Genomic DNA, 16,771 nt, shown 5'->3' with positions numbered 1-16,771 from the left:
ATGCTCGCCTGAGGTAGAAGCTGACACAGCTTTTGCTAGTAAAACTAGAGAATCCTTGAGGTGTTTGCATGTTTTTACTCTTCATATTTGCCAAAACAAATATGAGCACAGTGCCAGCTAATGATCTAGCCTTCTCATTCATATATATCTTGAATAATCCTTGATAATTTGGATCTTTCCTGTTAAGAAACATCTAATGTCCTAGCATCCTATCTAGCTGACTAGCTAGCTAGCTGAGATGGCGCCAGAGTTCACCAGTGTTTCTGAACGGGCCTGTTTTGCTTGTGTAGGCTTATAGTACTTTGTTTTCATACTGCTTTCCGCCATTCTTGTTGCTGCAAGGATTTTAATGTGTTATGAATATGAGCCTCACCTTGACAGTCACAGCCTAGCTCACCACTAGCTGCACCCATGTGACACACACCAACAGCAAATGGGACATACCCCAAAAGGTACCAAATGTAACTGAAAAGCCAACTTCAACTTAATTCAAAAAGGGACTTTTCCATTTATATGCAGAGTCACTAACACAAACAAGCAAAGTACAATAATAGATTAGCAATGACAAAGATGCATATTGCAGCTTTAAAACAAATTGAAAATAGGCGTCCAGGTGGCATTGGCAGTCAATTCCATTGCCTACCAACATGGGGACAGCAGTTCAAATCCCAGTGTTACCACCGGCTTGGTCAGTTGTCCCTACAGACACAATTGGCCGTGTCTGCGGGTAGGAAGCCAGATGTGGGTACGTGTCCTGGTCGCTGCACTAGCGCCTCCTCTGGTCGGTCGGGGCACCTGTTCGGGGGGGAGGGGGACTGGGGGGACTAGCGTAATCCTCCCACGTGCTACGTCCCCCTCGCGAAACTCCTCACTGTCAGGTGAAAAGCGGCGGCAGACGTCCCCGGATCGGCAGAGGGGGTCGAGCAACAACTGGGGAGAAAAAGGGGCAACAAAAAAAAAAGCCCTCTCTCACAAACTATAAAACTCTCTCACACACACTATCAAGCTCTCTCACAGTTTGGTAGTGTGTGAGTTTGATAGCGTGTGTGAGAGTTTGATAGTGTGTGAGAAAGTTTAATGTTCAGTTTCTCATTGGGTTATAATACTGCTAGGTAATTTCACCATTCTTGATTGGCTTAAAACTATTTTCATTCGTAAAGCCCTCTCTAATCACCCTAGTGCATGGTTTCTTCAAAATGGCTGGCGAGATTAATCAAAGAAGTGAATTCAGAAATGCTCTTCAGCTGCTGTCCAACATTTTAAATTCATTGCAAGCGATGAGGGTGGTGTCTAACACCATCAATGAAATGAGGCCACCTGAGCCCAGTCCAGTAAGCAATATGATCATATGATATATTGCATCGGGGGTGACCAGCATGTCCATAACTAACTGTTGGTGGGATAGAGGAAACCAGGAGAGGTCTCCGAAAACTTGATCTCTGTCCACTTTCAGCTAATGTGGAACAAAAACACATGCATATTTTCCCCGGTATTCTTTTACAGTCCCTTCTTCCTGGATCCTGCAATAATCGAAAGGAAAAAAGAAATAGTCCTTGTGTGGTCTTCAAGTTCCCTGTACAGTCTTTCCAAAGCCATGTGATCTGATCCCATGCTATCTGTCTGCCTCTAAAAAATGTAAACATGTCTTCATTTCCCTTCACCTGAACTAGCAAACTAAATTACAAAACAAAAATAAATGGATAAAGTATTTTTATTTCCGCCGATGCTATCTGTAGCAGATGTAGGTTAGGACATTCAAAACCTGAACTGTGCCGACATTCTCTGTGAGTGAGCCAACGAGAAATAGGAAAATTGACAGACAGTATTTCCACCCAATCAAAAAATGCAAAGATCCTAGAGGGGAGTCTGGGTGGTGTGGCGGTCTCTTCCATTGCCTACAAACTTGGGGATCGCCGGTTCAAATCCCCGCATTACCTCCGGCTTGGTTGGGCGTCCCTACAGACACAAGTGGCCGTGTCTGCGGGTGGGAAGCCGGATGTGGGTATGTGTCCTGGTTGCTGTACTAGCGCCTCCTCTGGTAGGTTGGTGCGCCTGTTCGGGGGGGGGGGGGATAGCGTGATCCTCCCACTGGCTACGTCCCCCTGGCGAAACTCCTCACTGTCAGGTGAAAAGAAGCGGCCGGCAACTCCACATGTATCGGAGGACACATGGTAGTCTGCAGCCCTCCCCGGATTGGCAGAGGGGATGGAGCAGCGACCGGGACGGCTTGGAAGAGTGGGGTAATTGACCATGTATAATTGAGGAGGAAAAAAAAAAGGGGGGGGGGAAATCCCCCCCCTCCCCCAATAAAAAAAGCTAAGTTCAAACTCTCTCACACACTATAAAACTGTGAGTCTGATAGAGGGTGAGAGAGTTTAGTAGTGCGTGTGAGAGTTTGGTAGTGCACCTGTGAGAGTTTGACAGTGCATGCGTGAGGGTTTGGTAGTGCGTGACAGAGGGTTTGGTAGTGCGCGAGAGTGTAGCTGAGAATTACTGGCCTACGTGGCCTCTCATACAATCCACCTCGCTTGCACAATATCACAAGCCATCAATTAACTACTTTAAAAAAGTACATCTGTTCGGGATAAATCACCAGGATAGATAAACAGTGGTAACTTCGGTGTGAGAGAACTTAAGTAGTTAGCGTTTACAACTTCTGTTGCAGCAGCTACTTGATATCCAGTCGTAAACTCATACACCTGAAGTGAATAGCATGCAAGGCACTGGTCTGAATACTCTCCCTTAATGTAATGGAATCGCAGCAAAATATGTCTTTTTCTTTGTTTGTTTTTTTTTGGAGTCAGTATTTTGAATACTTTGTATGTCTGTGTCTGTATGAACTCTAAAAAGGAGGCCACCGGCTTCCGGCTCTTAACTCTGGGTTTTCCCTTGTCTCATTGTCTTTAAAGCTGATCATAAAGTTTGATACTAAATGTCTTTAAATACCTGCTGCTCTTTGCTGCAGTGATGGGAATCAGGTGGTTATGCAACACATAACCACAACAAGCCCTTTCCTGGGATATAGTTATTAACTAGAAGTAACGAGCTATAAACGAACTGAAATTACTACTGCAATGTGTAATCTCATTCAGTCTCTGATATTTACTTGTACAGTAAAGCTGCACTATTTTCACATGTGGTGAAACTAGCAGGATAAAAAAAGATGCAAATCGTTCTGGAAACAGTGGTGACAAACTTGTGCGACAGTGCTGCTGTGGATGTGACAAAAACTAGTCATGTGTTAGCGTGGTGAATAAAGTATCAATTACGCATTCATTATGCAAATTATGCATGTGACACTGAAGTGTAAAAGACACTGAAGGGCAAAAGACCGCTAATGACCGTCATGTAACTCTCAAAAAGTAAACAGTGTAGGGTCAGGGTGGATGTGTGTGTGTGTGTGTGTGTGTTTGTGCATGTGTCCCCTGCATGTGCACTCAGTGTGTGAGCATACAGTTGTGCATCAAAGCATTTTAAATGAATGTGTGAATCACAGAGGTTTTGTGGCTGGTGATATTGAAGAAACTGGCATCTTTATAAACATTCTTGGGTATCCTAAAATATGTCCAAAGCACATAATTTGTTGCATTTGTGTATGTCTGTGTGTGTATGTGTATGCCTGCATGTGTGTGGCAATATTAGGGGTAGCGCTCCCTGTATGGCTTTAGCACACAGGCACATTTTATGGCTCCTCCCATTCTCCCTCAGCATGGGAGTCATTAGAGCCAATACATGCTGGGGGCGACCTGCACTCTGGCTACTGCTGAGCGAGAGAGAGAGAGAGAGAGAGAGAGAGAGAGAGAGAGAGAGAGAGAGAGAGAGACGAGAGAGAGAGAGAGAGAGAGAGAGAGAGAGAGAGAGAGAGAGAGAGAGAGAGAGAGAGAGAGAGAGAGAGAGAGAGAGAGAGAGAGAGAGAGAGAGAGAGAGAGAGAGAGAGAGAGAGAGAGAGAGAGAGAGAGAGAGAGAGAGAGAGAAGGAGTGGACAGCCACTCTGGTGCACTCTGGTGGTTCTTGCAACCGTGTCACTGTTGGAGAACAGTGACATCGCAACCACACAACATTCAACAGCAAGATCCCTAACTGGTCTAATCCCGCTGGACATATTCAACAGGATAAGGTTGGATTTTTCTTTCCAAAGCGTTTTTTTCCCCCTTTCATTTTGCAACTTTCTCTTGGAATTTTGAAACTGACTCCAATTCTTTAAACTTGCTTTTTTTTTTTTTGCAAGTATTTTGGATACATCTCTTCTGAAGAAAATGCGGCTAAATTGTTCAAAAGAACCTCTTGCAAGCTTGTCCTGGTCACTGGAAACATAAAAAGGGCATACAGTCACCATCCACGGTGCCAATGAACTGGTAAATGAAACACAGAATAAGGGTTTTTAGTGAAAGAGTAGAATGATTATGCAGCATTACACAGATGACGTTTTGATCTGAGTATTTAAGTCTGGGTAAATAATTTAAGATGTTTTGTAAGAAATGCGGAGTCTTTTAATTTTTCAACCTTAATATGTGAAAAAACACATTTTTTACTTGATGTAACTGAGTTGAACACAACTGTGCCCAAAAATGAACATGGGCTTCAACTTAAGTGCTACAACGTCCTCTGTAGTCACCAGTATCATGGTGACCACCAACAGAACAGGACAGGACTATCTTGCTGCAGGACCCTGGAGTCTGATCATACTGGTCATTATCATACTGACCATCGTGGTGGGAAACCTGCTGGTCATCATAGCCATTGCACATACCTCGCAGCTACAGACCATGACCAACATCTTCATCATGTCTCTGGCCTGTGCAGACCTTATAATGGGGGTGCTGGTGGTGCCTCTGGGGGCCACCATTGTGGTGACAGGGAAGTGGCAGCTCAGTGACACCTTCTGTGAACTGTGGACTTCTGTGGATGTCCTCTGTGTGACAGCGAGCATTGAGACGCTGTGCGTGATAGCAGTGGACCGCTACATAGCCATTACGAGGCCATTACGACACAAGGTTCTTCTCAATAAGTGTCGTGCCAGGCTAATCGTTTGTTTGGTGTGGATTGTATCTGCCCTCATCTCTTTTGTACCCATCATGAACAAGTATTGGCGTGCAGAGGATGACCCCGAGGCAATGAACTGTTATGAGGACCCTGCATGCTGCGACTTTGTGACCAACAGGACATTTGCCATCACATCCTCTGTGGTGTCTTTTTACATCCCTTTGCTCATAATGATATTTGTTTACGCCAAAGTATTTCTAATAGCCACAAGACAGGTACAGCTCATAGATAAGAATCGGATGCGCTTCCAGAACGACTGTCCATCGACACAGATGGCGTTTGGCCAACAGATGAACAACATCCTGCCATCAGTGTGCGTTGGCTCAAGCAACTATAGTGGTCAGACCCGTCGAAAGAATTCAAAACGAAGGCCATCACGGCTAATGGTTGTTAAGGAGCACAAGGCCATCAAGACCTTAGGCATTATCATGGGCACCTTCACCCTGTGCTGGCTGCCTTTCTTTGTCGCCAACATCATCAACGTGTTCGACAGAAACGTTCCATCAAAAGAGATCTTTCGCCTGTTGAACTGGCTGGGCTATGTCAATTCTGGCCTCAATCCCATCATCTACTGCAGGAGTCCGGAGTTTCGTGCCGCTTTCAAAAACCTGCTAGGGTGCCCCTGGCTGTCCACCCCAAGGCTCAATACTTTCCATAAAGAGCTACGTACTCGCTGCTCCTGTTTCCTGTGGCAGGCTGAGTCCGGCACAGCCGGCTCATTCCAGAAGACTCCGACCATGGTGACTGAGTGGAATGAGAGCCTGGCCAGCGGTCAGGGCAGCATCCAGAGCGAGGAACCCTCGCCAGGACCCCCCTACTCCAATGGCAGCACACAGTTCAGTGACTTGTCAGAACCAGAAACAGAAATGTAAGTTTCTCTGCTGCTTTTCAGTTTTTGCCATCCTCTGCCTATTAATTTACCTCAATTTATTTATTTTTAATTTTTTTTCTACAAACACCACAATGAATAGAAATCACAATGAATAATTATACACAGTTAAGCCTTAAAAATATGGTTAAACTATTAAATACAACTTTAATTATGCTATAATATTAAACCTGTATCTATTCAACAGAAACAATAATACAGTATAACGAGTGTTATTTGTGCGTGAAACACCGAGTTTTTCAACAATGATGATACCTACATGTGATTTCTGCATAATACTGCACGGAGTAAGGTGTATTGTTTTGCACAAGGTCTCTGATCTGCACACTGCATATCTTTGATAAGTTCACTGTCTAAATCTCAATGTGGGTTCAACATTTACTTTACATGCACATCATACTACTTACAGTGTGTCCAAATTAGACTCAAAAATTAAACTCAGCGGCTGGAAAATCAGGTAATTTGTACTAAATGTAGATATCAATGCATCTAGCATAGCACTATAATGATGTGAGTTAAGAATATGCAAGTTTAAGACGACATGCCAGACTTGTATCCTTTGACGGGGATTCGGTCAAAATCAATATTAGAGACATTAGCCGCTGAAGAGGATTATCAAATCTGTGTGAAATGAAGTGTGAGAGGCATGGCTTAATACCATGTTGTGTGTGCATGCACCTGTGTGTGTGTGTGTGTGTGTGTGTGTGTGTGTGTGTGTGTGTGTGTGTGTGTGCGCGCATTGCGCATTATAAAAATATTTTTTGAGTCAAATTTGTGTGTGCTTTTGTTTAAAAATGTTGGTGAAACCGTTGAAAAATAATCTTTAGAGAGAGCCGTTGCAAATATTTTGCAAGTTATTTGCCACGTAGGAATTGGACGAAAGATAAATGACAGTTATGCAAAATTGTCAGAAGGCAGCTAACAAGCATCCATCATTATACTGGCCAAATGGGTGAAAGTTTCATACATATGATAATGTCTAATTGTCTGTTGCGTACTTCTTGGTTTTGAAAGCTTTGAAATATATAAGTGTTTTGCAGAAAATTTATATCCTCCAAAGTTGGTTTTTACAAGTTGTGAAAAATTACTTGTTTAAATTGGCATGATCAGTAATTGGCTTATGAAAGGTTATGCAATCTAACTCTTTAGTTTATCAGGTACAAACAAACAAACAAGCAAGTGAATAAATAAGTGTAAACACAGAGATATTGTGCAGCATGCTTGAACAACATGGAAGCAGGTTACTTTGTCGATGCAGCACAAATTATTGAATATACTTTCCAGAAGCATGTCTGTGACTGTTTTGCACCTGTGTTGGAAATCAACAGCTAAAAATCATGACGGGCACACAGACTCCTACTTTTCACTACTGAAAGTGACAAAACTAAAAGGTAAAAAAGGAGGGAATAGACTGATACTAAGTCCAGTAAAGATGCATGAAAAATATGAACTGATCTGGGATAATCTCACATGGTTCGTTGAATAAAAGTATCCGTCAAGAAGTCAGTTGGAGACGGAGAAAATGGAGGGGAGAAATATCTTTAGGATCCCTTAGATCTGATAGGCAGTTGTTGTTTTTCAGCTTATTTTGCGTGTATGCTGATAAGTGGGAGGAATCTATATTTGGATGTATTCTGAGAACATTAATGTAGTTTTGTTAATGACTAGAATAGACTGTGCTGCAGAAAAATACATCGTTGGCTGCTGTTGGAATGTAAAAAAAAGACAAAAAAACAAAGAAAAACAAAACCCTAAAAAACTCAACCTTTTTTTGATCACTACAAGAAAATGCATTGGTCCTGTCACTGCATCATGTTAAATATAATTACCCAATGTTATATATTTCATAATATGAGACGAATATTGTGCAAATTACACAGTTGCCCCTAAAGTAAAGTTTGATCATAATAATTGACTTCCGTTGGTTTATGAAGGATATTACCTAAATAATAACAATAATAATCACATTGATGATACATAATTTATATGTTAACAGGGTGTCCATAAACCATTCTTCTCACATCTAGCCATTTCTGGTTATTCAGCATGTAACAAAAAAGAAAAAAGAAAAAGCGGCAACTAAAACTGGTAAAGATGACCGTTGTGAATTACAACATTGTAGAAAACCTCAGTGTGAGAGACTGATTCTGAGAAACGTCTGCCAGTCTTAAATGACCTCACCAAGGATTAGCATGGCCAGTGGGTTTATGCCTCCCACAGGGCCTCTCTACACCCTGTCCAACACCCCCTGTGGCAGATAAATCTTTATCACTGAGGCACAAGACTTTCCTCGGTAACTGGAGAGGTTGTTTACGAGACTAAAAGCCTGCAAAAAAAAAAAAAAAACATTCACGTTAGCCCATCTTCAATGCGGTTGGACAGCTGAACATTTGTTCCGCAGCAAGGTGACAACAGCCACACTACACCGAAGGGCACAGTTGTGGTTATGATTGATAGCAAATGAGGAGCAAATGTTGAACAAAAAAAAAAGTTTTATTGTAACGTTCTTGCTCAAAATATCTGGTGGTATAGCACTGTGTTCGTTTTATCAAGTTAATCTGGTAATCTGGGGGTTACCCTTGACATGTGACTCACACAGTTACAGTATATAAGGGATGCTTCGTTTAAACACCTACTCTTCATTCTCCCACTTCTCCTTTACATGCTGCCACCTCAGTGGAATTTTACAGATGTGATAATTTAGGCGGCAAATGTTGCATACATGTAGGAGCATATTAAGATATTCCTTAAAAGGAGCCTACTTTGGTCTGCAGTACATCATCACGGGGCAGTCTCAGCGAAGTCGGTACTTTGAGAAAAGCTACAGAAATGTATGGTAGATAGATCCATTCAGCATTTTGGGGAACGGAGTCTCATTCTCACACAGCAATGGCTGTGATCAGAGTGGGGTATCTGACACAACACTTGTCTCCATTAGCACTGCAAGCAGCTCAGGCACACAGCAGAATAACGTATTTGTGTTGGACGCAGTTGGCTGGTTAGCTAGGTGATCATCAGATGTGTGGCACCATCATGCTGCTTTGGTCAGGAATCGATAAGACACTCTACAGTCCCCATGTATCCCTGTCATTTTGAGCAAAGGTCGAGTTGAGGGCGTAACGATACTGTGGCGACGGTAGGCAGGAACAGAAAATAAGCACAAAGGCAGCAGGGGAACAGCAGGATGTCTTGTGCTTAGTAAGACCCAAACTGTAAAGCCCAGGCGGGCAGGATCTCTGTTTAGCTACACCCGTCAAGGTATCCATGAACAAGATCCTCAACCTACTCTTGATCTAGTGGTGCCATGCTAGTTGGCTCACACCGCATCCCGGCAAAGGTGGGAAAGAGATTTGTTTTTCCCTCTGGGGATTAAACGAGCCAAATCCTACAAAACCATTCACTAGAGTAAACTAACACTGGATGTGGCAGGATAGGATGGGTTTAAGGGGTGTTCCCTCCCAAGATGGTCAGGATCACTAAAGGACACATTGACCAAATCAGAAGTAAGATGCACATAATAGAGCCATTATCAACAGATGCTTTGTTTTCATAGAAATACATAGAGGCATGTCACTCCAGCCCACATCAACAAGCACAGTAGCTCTGTTTTGGTCACGTATGCAGCGTGCTATGTGAGTCTTCGTGGATTCTCTGAATAGATACTCATGCTCACAAGCTATAATGTGTGTAATTGTACTAACCAGTAATAGAGAAAATAGTTATTGCTGTGGTCCAAACGTTTTAGGGTTTTTTTTTAATGAAAAAACTGTGACAGCTGCAACCACAATAGCTCTGGTCATTGTAATAGAAGAGTACTCGTTCCTCTTTTCGCAGCCATCTTTCTCAAGTATCTGTGTTTGTGAGTGTAGGGTTAAGGGTGCAGAGGAGCGAGAGCCGGTATATATGTAGTTTAGAACGCCGACACCAAAGTAATCTTATCTCAGCAAATAGCCTTTTTGTTCATTTCAACGGCATGATCCAGTGACTGCATTAAAATATTATTACGGGAAATTGTTTTAATGACCCTGGCTTTGATGTTCTTCTGGGTACTAACAGATTTATTTAATAAAATTGCAGCATGAAATGTACTTAGAGCCAAGAATAGAGTTGGAATCCACAGTGCGCGGCTGATGGGCTGTTTTGATGGGTCACTGATGCATCTCTGTCTGCTTTCAAGTCTATGGTCACACACTTAAATGTGTAAACACATCCCCTGTAAAAAGGGCTTATAGAAAGGAGACAAAGAAATTAATGTAGAGACTAGAGGCCCAGGAATTATTACAGGGTCAGTATCATCCAGGAGCTACGTCGTTATTTAGTAAAACGTTGTTTGGTGATGTGTTGCTGGTTAACTGGCAAACAAAAAAAAAAGGCTTAGAAAACTCCTCCCTTCAAAAATTCCTGAATCGTCATCGAATGCATCTGAGTATCCGCTAATTGGAGCTGTTTGATTTGATCGCTGGCAAACCCCAGCCAAAAAAACAAAAACAAAGAGAGGGCGTCCGGGTAGAGTGGCGGTCTATTCCGTTGCCTACCAACACGGGGATCGCTGGTTCGAATCTCCGTGTTACCTCCGGCTTGGTCGGGCGTCCCTACAGACACAATTGGCCGTGTCTGCAGTGGGAAGCCGGATGTGGGTATGTGTCCTGGTCGCTGCACCAGCGCCTCCTCTGATCGGTTGGGGCACCTGTTCGGTGGGGTGGGGTGGGGGGGCGGGACTGGGAGGAATAGCGTGATCCTTCCACACGCTATGGTGAAACTCCTCACTTTCAGGTGAAAAGAAGCGGCTGGCGACTCCACATGTGTCGGAGGAGGCATGCGGTAGTCTGCAGCCCTCCCCGGATCGGCAGAGGGGGTGGAGCAGCAACCGGGATGGCTCGGAAGAGTGGGGTAATTGGCCAGATAATTGGGGAGAAAAAAAAGGGGGGGGGGCAGAGTTCCAAGGAATATCACGTGAAGTGTAGTGAGTGATGGCACATGGTTGAGAAATCACTACGGCTACTCAGTTAAGATCAAGCTCACAAGGATTAGCCACAAGAAGAAAAAAAAACAACAACAACAACAACAAAAAAAAAAACCAATGCAGGCTCTGTTACTGCTTGAGTTGTGACTGGAATACGTTTTAAGTCATCCTCAAGGAAAGCCGACGGCTGACACAGATGAGACATTTCTGGCAGAAAGACAGGTCACCCAACGCATTACGCTCACGTTCAGACTATTGTTCATGTCCAAGCAACGCTGGATGTCAAAACTTCTGATCTTTGTCCGGCGTCAGGTGTTAAAGAAAGACTGAAATAACAAAACATTGCTTTAAAGATTGTGAATACCCTAATCTGTCTGAACCCCCGTAACACTAACTCTCCTCTTTCACCGAACCCTACTCCTTCACGTCGTGATAAAGAAAGAAAACACTACGTTATCATACACTCACCTTTTGAACTCGCAGGTGTGTTATTAGGTATGAGCATGAATAACTGCCGAGAGTCCATTAAGCAGGAAGACAGACACACAGAGAGAAAGACAGTGTGTGCATGCGAGAAAGAGAAATGGTGGAAAATGTGGAGCCGAAAAGCGATCCCAACACACCCGGTAACTCACTAAGTGGCTCGTCACTCCACATCAACGTATAAATATGTTAGACACATTAAATAGCAACGCTGCGTGCTCAACTTGGAACGACGACACATGACCGCTGTGCGACGTTTCAAAACCAAATACCGAGCAGACCACCGGGGCGACAGATTAAAGAAGAAAAATTGGAATTAAATAAAATGTTGCGATAAAGACTCGCGGCTCTAGAGAACCGACTATGTAGATCTTGGCAGATGATTAGTCCTTAACTCCTGTTCAAATGAATCAGGAAGGATATTGCCTTTGGGATTCAAGCATAAGTGGGTCTGCTTTACTGGATCAGTTAGTCACATTGCATAATCATGCCAAAGCAATCACCTAATTTTATTTCCCACAAATACCGTATCAAAGCAGGGGTCAGAACTGCCGATAAGGGGTTTGCGGAAATAAAACATAATGGCACATGAAAACACAATGTAAAAAGTGTTCGGCGCTAACGTTTATCCACATAAAGGGGAGAGTACCACGTCAGGCCCTTGACATTACTTGTCTCCTTTAGCATTATCTCACTTACTTATCTCACAAGCAGGTAGCTAAAATGACATATCATGACTGTATTTCTATACAATTCTTGTGTTGCAGAGCTTAAAAATATATGTTTTAAACATCTAGGATGCTATGCTTACAACCCACTTCATCTGTAATGTTAGCTGTTAGCTATTAGCTGTTTTCTTCTTAGCACCAGATAGTCTCAGGTGTTTGATATTCCAAGAAGAACTTAATATGGCATGATATTGTGAAGGGGCTTTTTAAATTTCCGGCACTTCCTAAAACAACCAATAATCTAACACCTTCTTCAATACTCTCTCTCACCTTCATGTTGTTCCTGAAACCTATGACACAAAATACTTTATTCTTTGTCTCTTTTATTCAGTCATTTAGGATCATAATTGCTTTAAGATGCGTATTCATGCATTGGGATCTCGTTTTTCTAAGTTTCTTTTTAATTCAGTGGTGTACTATCATTGCCAGAGAGATATTTATCATTATGATTTATTTAGTGCATCATCAGCTTTATTTATTGCACATTGCAGTGTTCGTCATGTGGGATGGATGAGTGACAAAGACTGACGTTGATGAGCCGTGATGAAGGGAAATTAGGAGCGTGTAACACATCAACACACTACCAAAATATGTACAAAACATTGAACTGTTTGTAACAATCACACACGCACACACACACACGCACACACACGCACACACACACACACATTGCTTGTAATGTCTTTGTACAGAGAATAGCCTTAAATTATGGCTATACCTGTGAAACGGAGCGGGAATTGGGGGGCCTGGCTGTGACTGACCGGCTTTGCATCTCAGGGAGCCACCAAAGCAAACAACCCAGGCCAAAAAAAACACATCTACTGAAAAGTCTGGCAATTTACGGCTCCATGTGATTCTAAAGTTGCCAAAATACCGGTCTAATGGATTAAAGCCCAACGGCGAGCATATCGTTAGGCATATATTAAGAGGCCAAATGTTTCGATGCCGTTTTAGGAGGGACCTTTGCAGCAGCTCTCATGAAAAACATACCAGTCACTAGTACACTACACCGATCTGAGGTTTCCTCTGAACTATGCAAACATTGCTGACTGAGTGACCCCTGCACACCCACCTCCATATGTTCCCTCACCTGGCTTACAAGGAGCTCAGGCGCGAGACAGCATGAAATGAGCAGCAGGATAAGATGTGGGTTGGTAGTAACATGTGGGAGATGTCCAAGCACTCCCTTTAAGAGGCTGGCTAATATCAGACCTAATTCTACAGCTTCAAGGTCTTTAAATGGAGTTCTCTGGGAGTTGAGAAAACAGTACAGTATGAGACAACTCCAAATGGATAAGATTTCCACTGATAAATAAAAAAAGCTATGAGGCCATAACTTTCTCTTCCTTTTTTTTTTGTCTCAGTACACCAGCAGCCAAAATCCAAAGGAGTTGAATCAAGTGCAACTGGACTAGTATATATATACTAGTCCAGTTGCACTTGATTCAACTCCTTTGGATAACCATGACCTGGATGAATGAGAACATTCACAGACAGCAGCCAAAAATAATATTGTTTTTGATTTAAAAAAAAAAAGAGGACTGAGGTGTTTAGTACCTGGATACTGAACAAATATAGTTTGTGCAAAGTAGCATATCAAATCAACATGCTAATAGCACAGATATTTACTATACTTTTTTGATATACTGTAGCTAACACAGTGACTTTATACCAAATGTATAGTTTATAATTTGAATTTTATAAAACGCACAACTATAAGATGCTATACCTATAGTTAGAATTTGGAATTTCTTCTATGATGAAATCCTCGTTTAATTTAACAGTTCAATTTATAGTTCACATTTGCCGAAGTATAAGTAAATAATATGCACTCTGTTGTGCACAATGCCTCCTCCCATTCTCTTTCCACATCTCCTGCAAAATGCATTTTGTCATTTACATGTTCAGAAAAACATGAAAAAAAATTAATTAGATAAATAAACACAACGTAATGAAGAATCGGTGGAAACATGATTCATGCTTTACTGGATAGTTTGTTTCCCCCAGCCAGTGATCCAAATGCCAACCATCCGTCTTTCACAGGTGGTGAGAAGGACAAAAGGAAATCCACGCAGCTTATTTGATGAATGGATTTTCCAATGCATTGCCGAGCCTGACTTTTATATTGTTTGTGGTTCACAATTTGAAGGAATACACCGACTCGGCCGCACATATGAGATGTAAGCAGTGATCAGGTTTAGACCTGAGTGTTATCACAGGGAACACGTCTGGTGTTTTTGGAAATAATTAACTCTACTATAATCGCAAGTTCTGTTCCGTGACTGGAGTCGGACAAATGTTCAGCTGTTCCCTTCATTCTCGCTGAGAGGATTGGATTCTGAAATGTGGCGACGACACACTGCAAGCTGTTTGTTTCATATTCCGTCCATATGTTAACATATTTCTATAACGCGTAACCATGGCCCCTGATCGTTTATGTCGTCCTGTGGAGACACGTACAAATGATATGATACCATCACAATTCCTGTCATTCGGAAGGGAAAATGACTGAAGTACATGAAGCATGATGGATGACAGAATCCTTTCATTACTTTCCATGGTCAGGATGCAAAAAGATAATAAAAAGTGGGGCTGGGTCAATAAGGCTAAAAATATTACACTTTAGAAATACCAAAACACTCCAGAAAACCTGTAAAACAAGTGAGTGTGCTGGTTGTCATGGCAGACAGGCTTATCTGATATAACCCAAAATGCCTTGCAGGGTGTGACCGGTACAGTGCAACAATTCACACAGAAACTTAAACGGCAACATTTTTGCCCAACAACAGTTTGCACGGGGGTTATCTCAGAGGGGCACATGCCAAGTCAAATGGACCCGGTGTGTCTTGATGAGAGTCATTCGGCCTTTTGGGGTGTCTCAGTTAAAAACCCACACCATGCCCCCCCCCCCAAAAAAATTATGGAAAAACAAAAGCAAATGGCAGTGACATGACCACATAGGACTGTTGGATCATTTCACCACTGGACCCCCACTGACTTCACCTTTTTATAATTTAAACCTTTCACAAAGAGAGACAAAGGCTAATTTGCACAAGTGAATGCTGCCCTGAATATGACTGCAAACATAACGTCTCGCCAAAAAGCATGCTGACCGGACTTATTCTGCACACTTTTGTGTTATTGTTGTTGCTATATTGAAAACACAACTCATGTTATTTTTATTTTTTTGAAATGTCACTAATATTCACACTCTTTTGTAAACAATTTTTTTTTTACAGAAAACCAATACGCTAATTTATCCTTCTATGCTCAGTTTTGCACTGCAGGAAAAGAACGGATGAGAGACCTACGATGTCAAACCACTGAGATTAACAACAAATGGACAGTTGCTGCACGGGGCTGAGACCCAATAGCACCAAGGACAAGTGCAGGGCATGGCAGAGAGACACCCGGCCTGGTAAAGGCTCAGTAGCTGAGTGAAGGTGACTCTAGCGGGAGGGTCAACTGAATGGACTGTACAGACATAGCTAGTCTGGATTGGGTAGAAACGCTGCGATGGCAACAACCCACGACCAAAAAACACTGGCTGTGGGGCTCCATGGATGGGAGATTGTGTGCTGAATCTCAGCGTGACTGACACTATGCTGAACTTTCCCGTTTCATCTACATACGGTTCATGGCAGAAAGCCCCTCTCTGCACCTCATGCAGAAAATATCTTTGTTAACTAAGAATACATTCCAATTAACATTTTTTGATACAATATGTTTGAATTTTGGATTAGAACGACAGAATTAAAAATCTTTATCGAGTAAGTTATGTAGTAAGTTATGTATTTATGATATACTAAATCTGTAATAAAATACAACAGTAGGTTAATTTAACACAGGACTATCATCCTAAATAGGCTGTCCTCACTGTCCAATAGAGGAACTGCAGGCTTTTACCCACTACCATGGTACAAACACCTCCAGTGTAATGTCAATAAAAATCAAAGGGCTCTGCATTAAAATGTTCATGCTTCATGTCCGTATTCAGCCTTAATCTCTGGTTTGAACCTGGGGATTCATTGCTGTACATTAGTTATCTCACCCAAGCCTTTTACATGATGTTAAGGTAACAAAATGCCTTGCACTGAGAGATGAAATAATGCAAAGATGTGCTAATAAACAGTAGTAAACTGAAAATTCACATCTGTGTCTTCCATGGAAAGTTATAATGATCAGTTATACTATTCATTAAAACACCCACCATTATCACGCTGTTACTGAGCGAGGGTGTATGATGTTGAAAGCCCCGAAACACCCGAGGACCTCAGGGAACATCACTGATGATGTGCCCCGGTGCATCCTAGAATGCATCTTCGAGTCGTATATGCGGTACGACACAAACAATAAGTGAAGAGATGATTTCTTATGGCGGTGCAGTTATTTGATCTAATTACAACATGAATTAACAATACCGAGTCCATTGTGTATTTACAGTATAGCGACCAAAGTAAGTAATAAAGTGCAATTTGCATGACCACTGAGGCTACAGTACTTAGGGCCATATAAAGTAAACAGCAAAATGAGACTCACCTGATAGAGTTACTATATAATTTAACGTACTCACTTATCATCCTCTGTCCTCCCACATTAAACTGAAGCAAGGATTTGATTCTTTTTAAATGTTTTGAATTTTCTTAAGGCTGCTGACAGCGCGTA

General features: G+C 42.2%; 1 protein-coding gene across 2 annotated transcripts; it reads left to right on the top strand.

Moving 5' to 3' along the window:
- Positions 1 to 4,051: 4,051 nt before the first annotated feature.
- Positions 4,052 to 16,256, top strand: adrb3a (adrenoceptor beta 3a). Of its 2 annotated transcripts, none has more exons than XM_056285305.1 (2): positions 4,052 to 5,911; positions 15,381 to 16,256. In XM_056285305.1, exons 1-2 carry the CDS (start codon positions 4,569 to 4,571, stop codon positions 15,406 to 15,408), a joined length of 1,371 nt encoding a protein of 456 aa, XP_056141280.1. In that variant the 5' UTR covers positions 4,052 to 4,568; the 3' UTR covers positions 15,409 to 16,256. The 2 variants fall into 2 exon arrangements, with proteins under 2 accessions (XP_056141280.1, XP_056141286.1); XM_056285311.1 differs by lacking the exon at positions 15,381 to 16,256 and adding an exon at positions 7,261 to 7,280.
- The last annotated feature ends 515 nt before the right edge of the window (positions 16,257 to 16,771 follow it).

The sequence above is a fragment of the Lampris incognitus genome, chromosome 1 (assembly GCF_029633865.1).
Source record: "Lampris incognitus isolate fLamInc1 chromosome 1, fLamInc1.hap2, whole genome shotgun sequence".
Classification (NCBI taxonomy): domain Eukaryota; kingdom Metazoa; phylum Chordata; class Actinopteri; order Lampriformes; family Lampridae; genus Lampris; species Lampris incognitus.
Note: the sequence above shows the minus strand (reverse complement) of the source record. Positions and strands in the feature narration are given on the sequence as shown.

Bases quoted from the DNA above. Each gene is read 5' to 3' on its own strand.
- adrb3a (XM_056285305.1), top strand. From the start codon at position 4,569: ATGAACATGGGCTTCAACTTAAGTGCTACAACGTCCTCTGTAGTCACC. The intron at 5,912-15,380 runs GTAAGTTTCTCT...TTCTATGCTCAG, and splicing joins TCAGAACCAGAAACAGAAAT to TTTTGCACTGCAGGAAAAGA.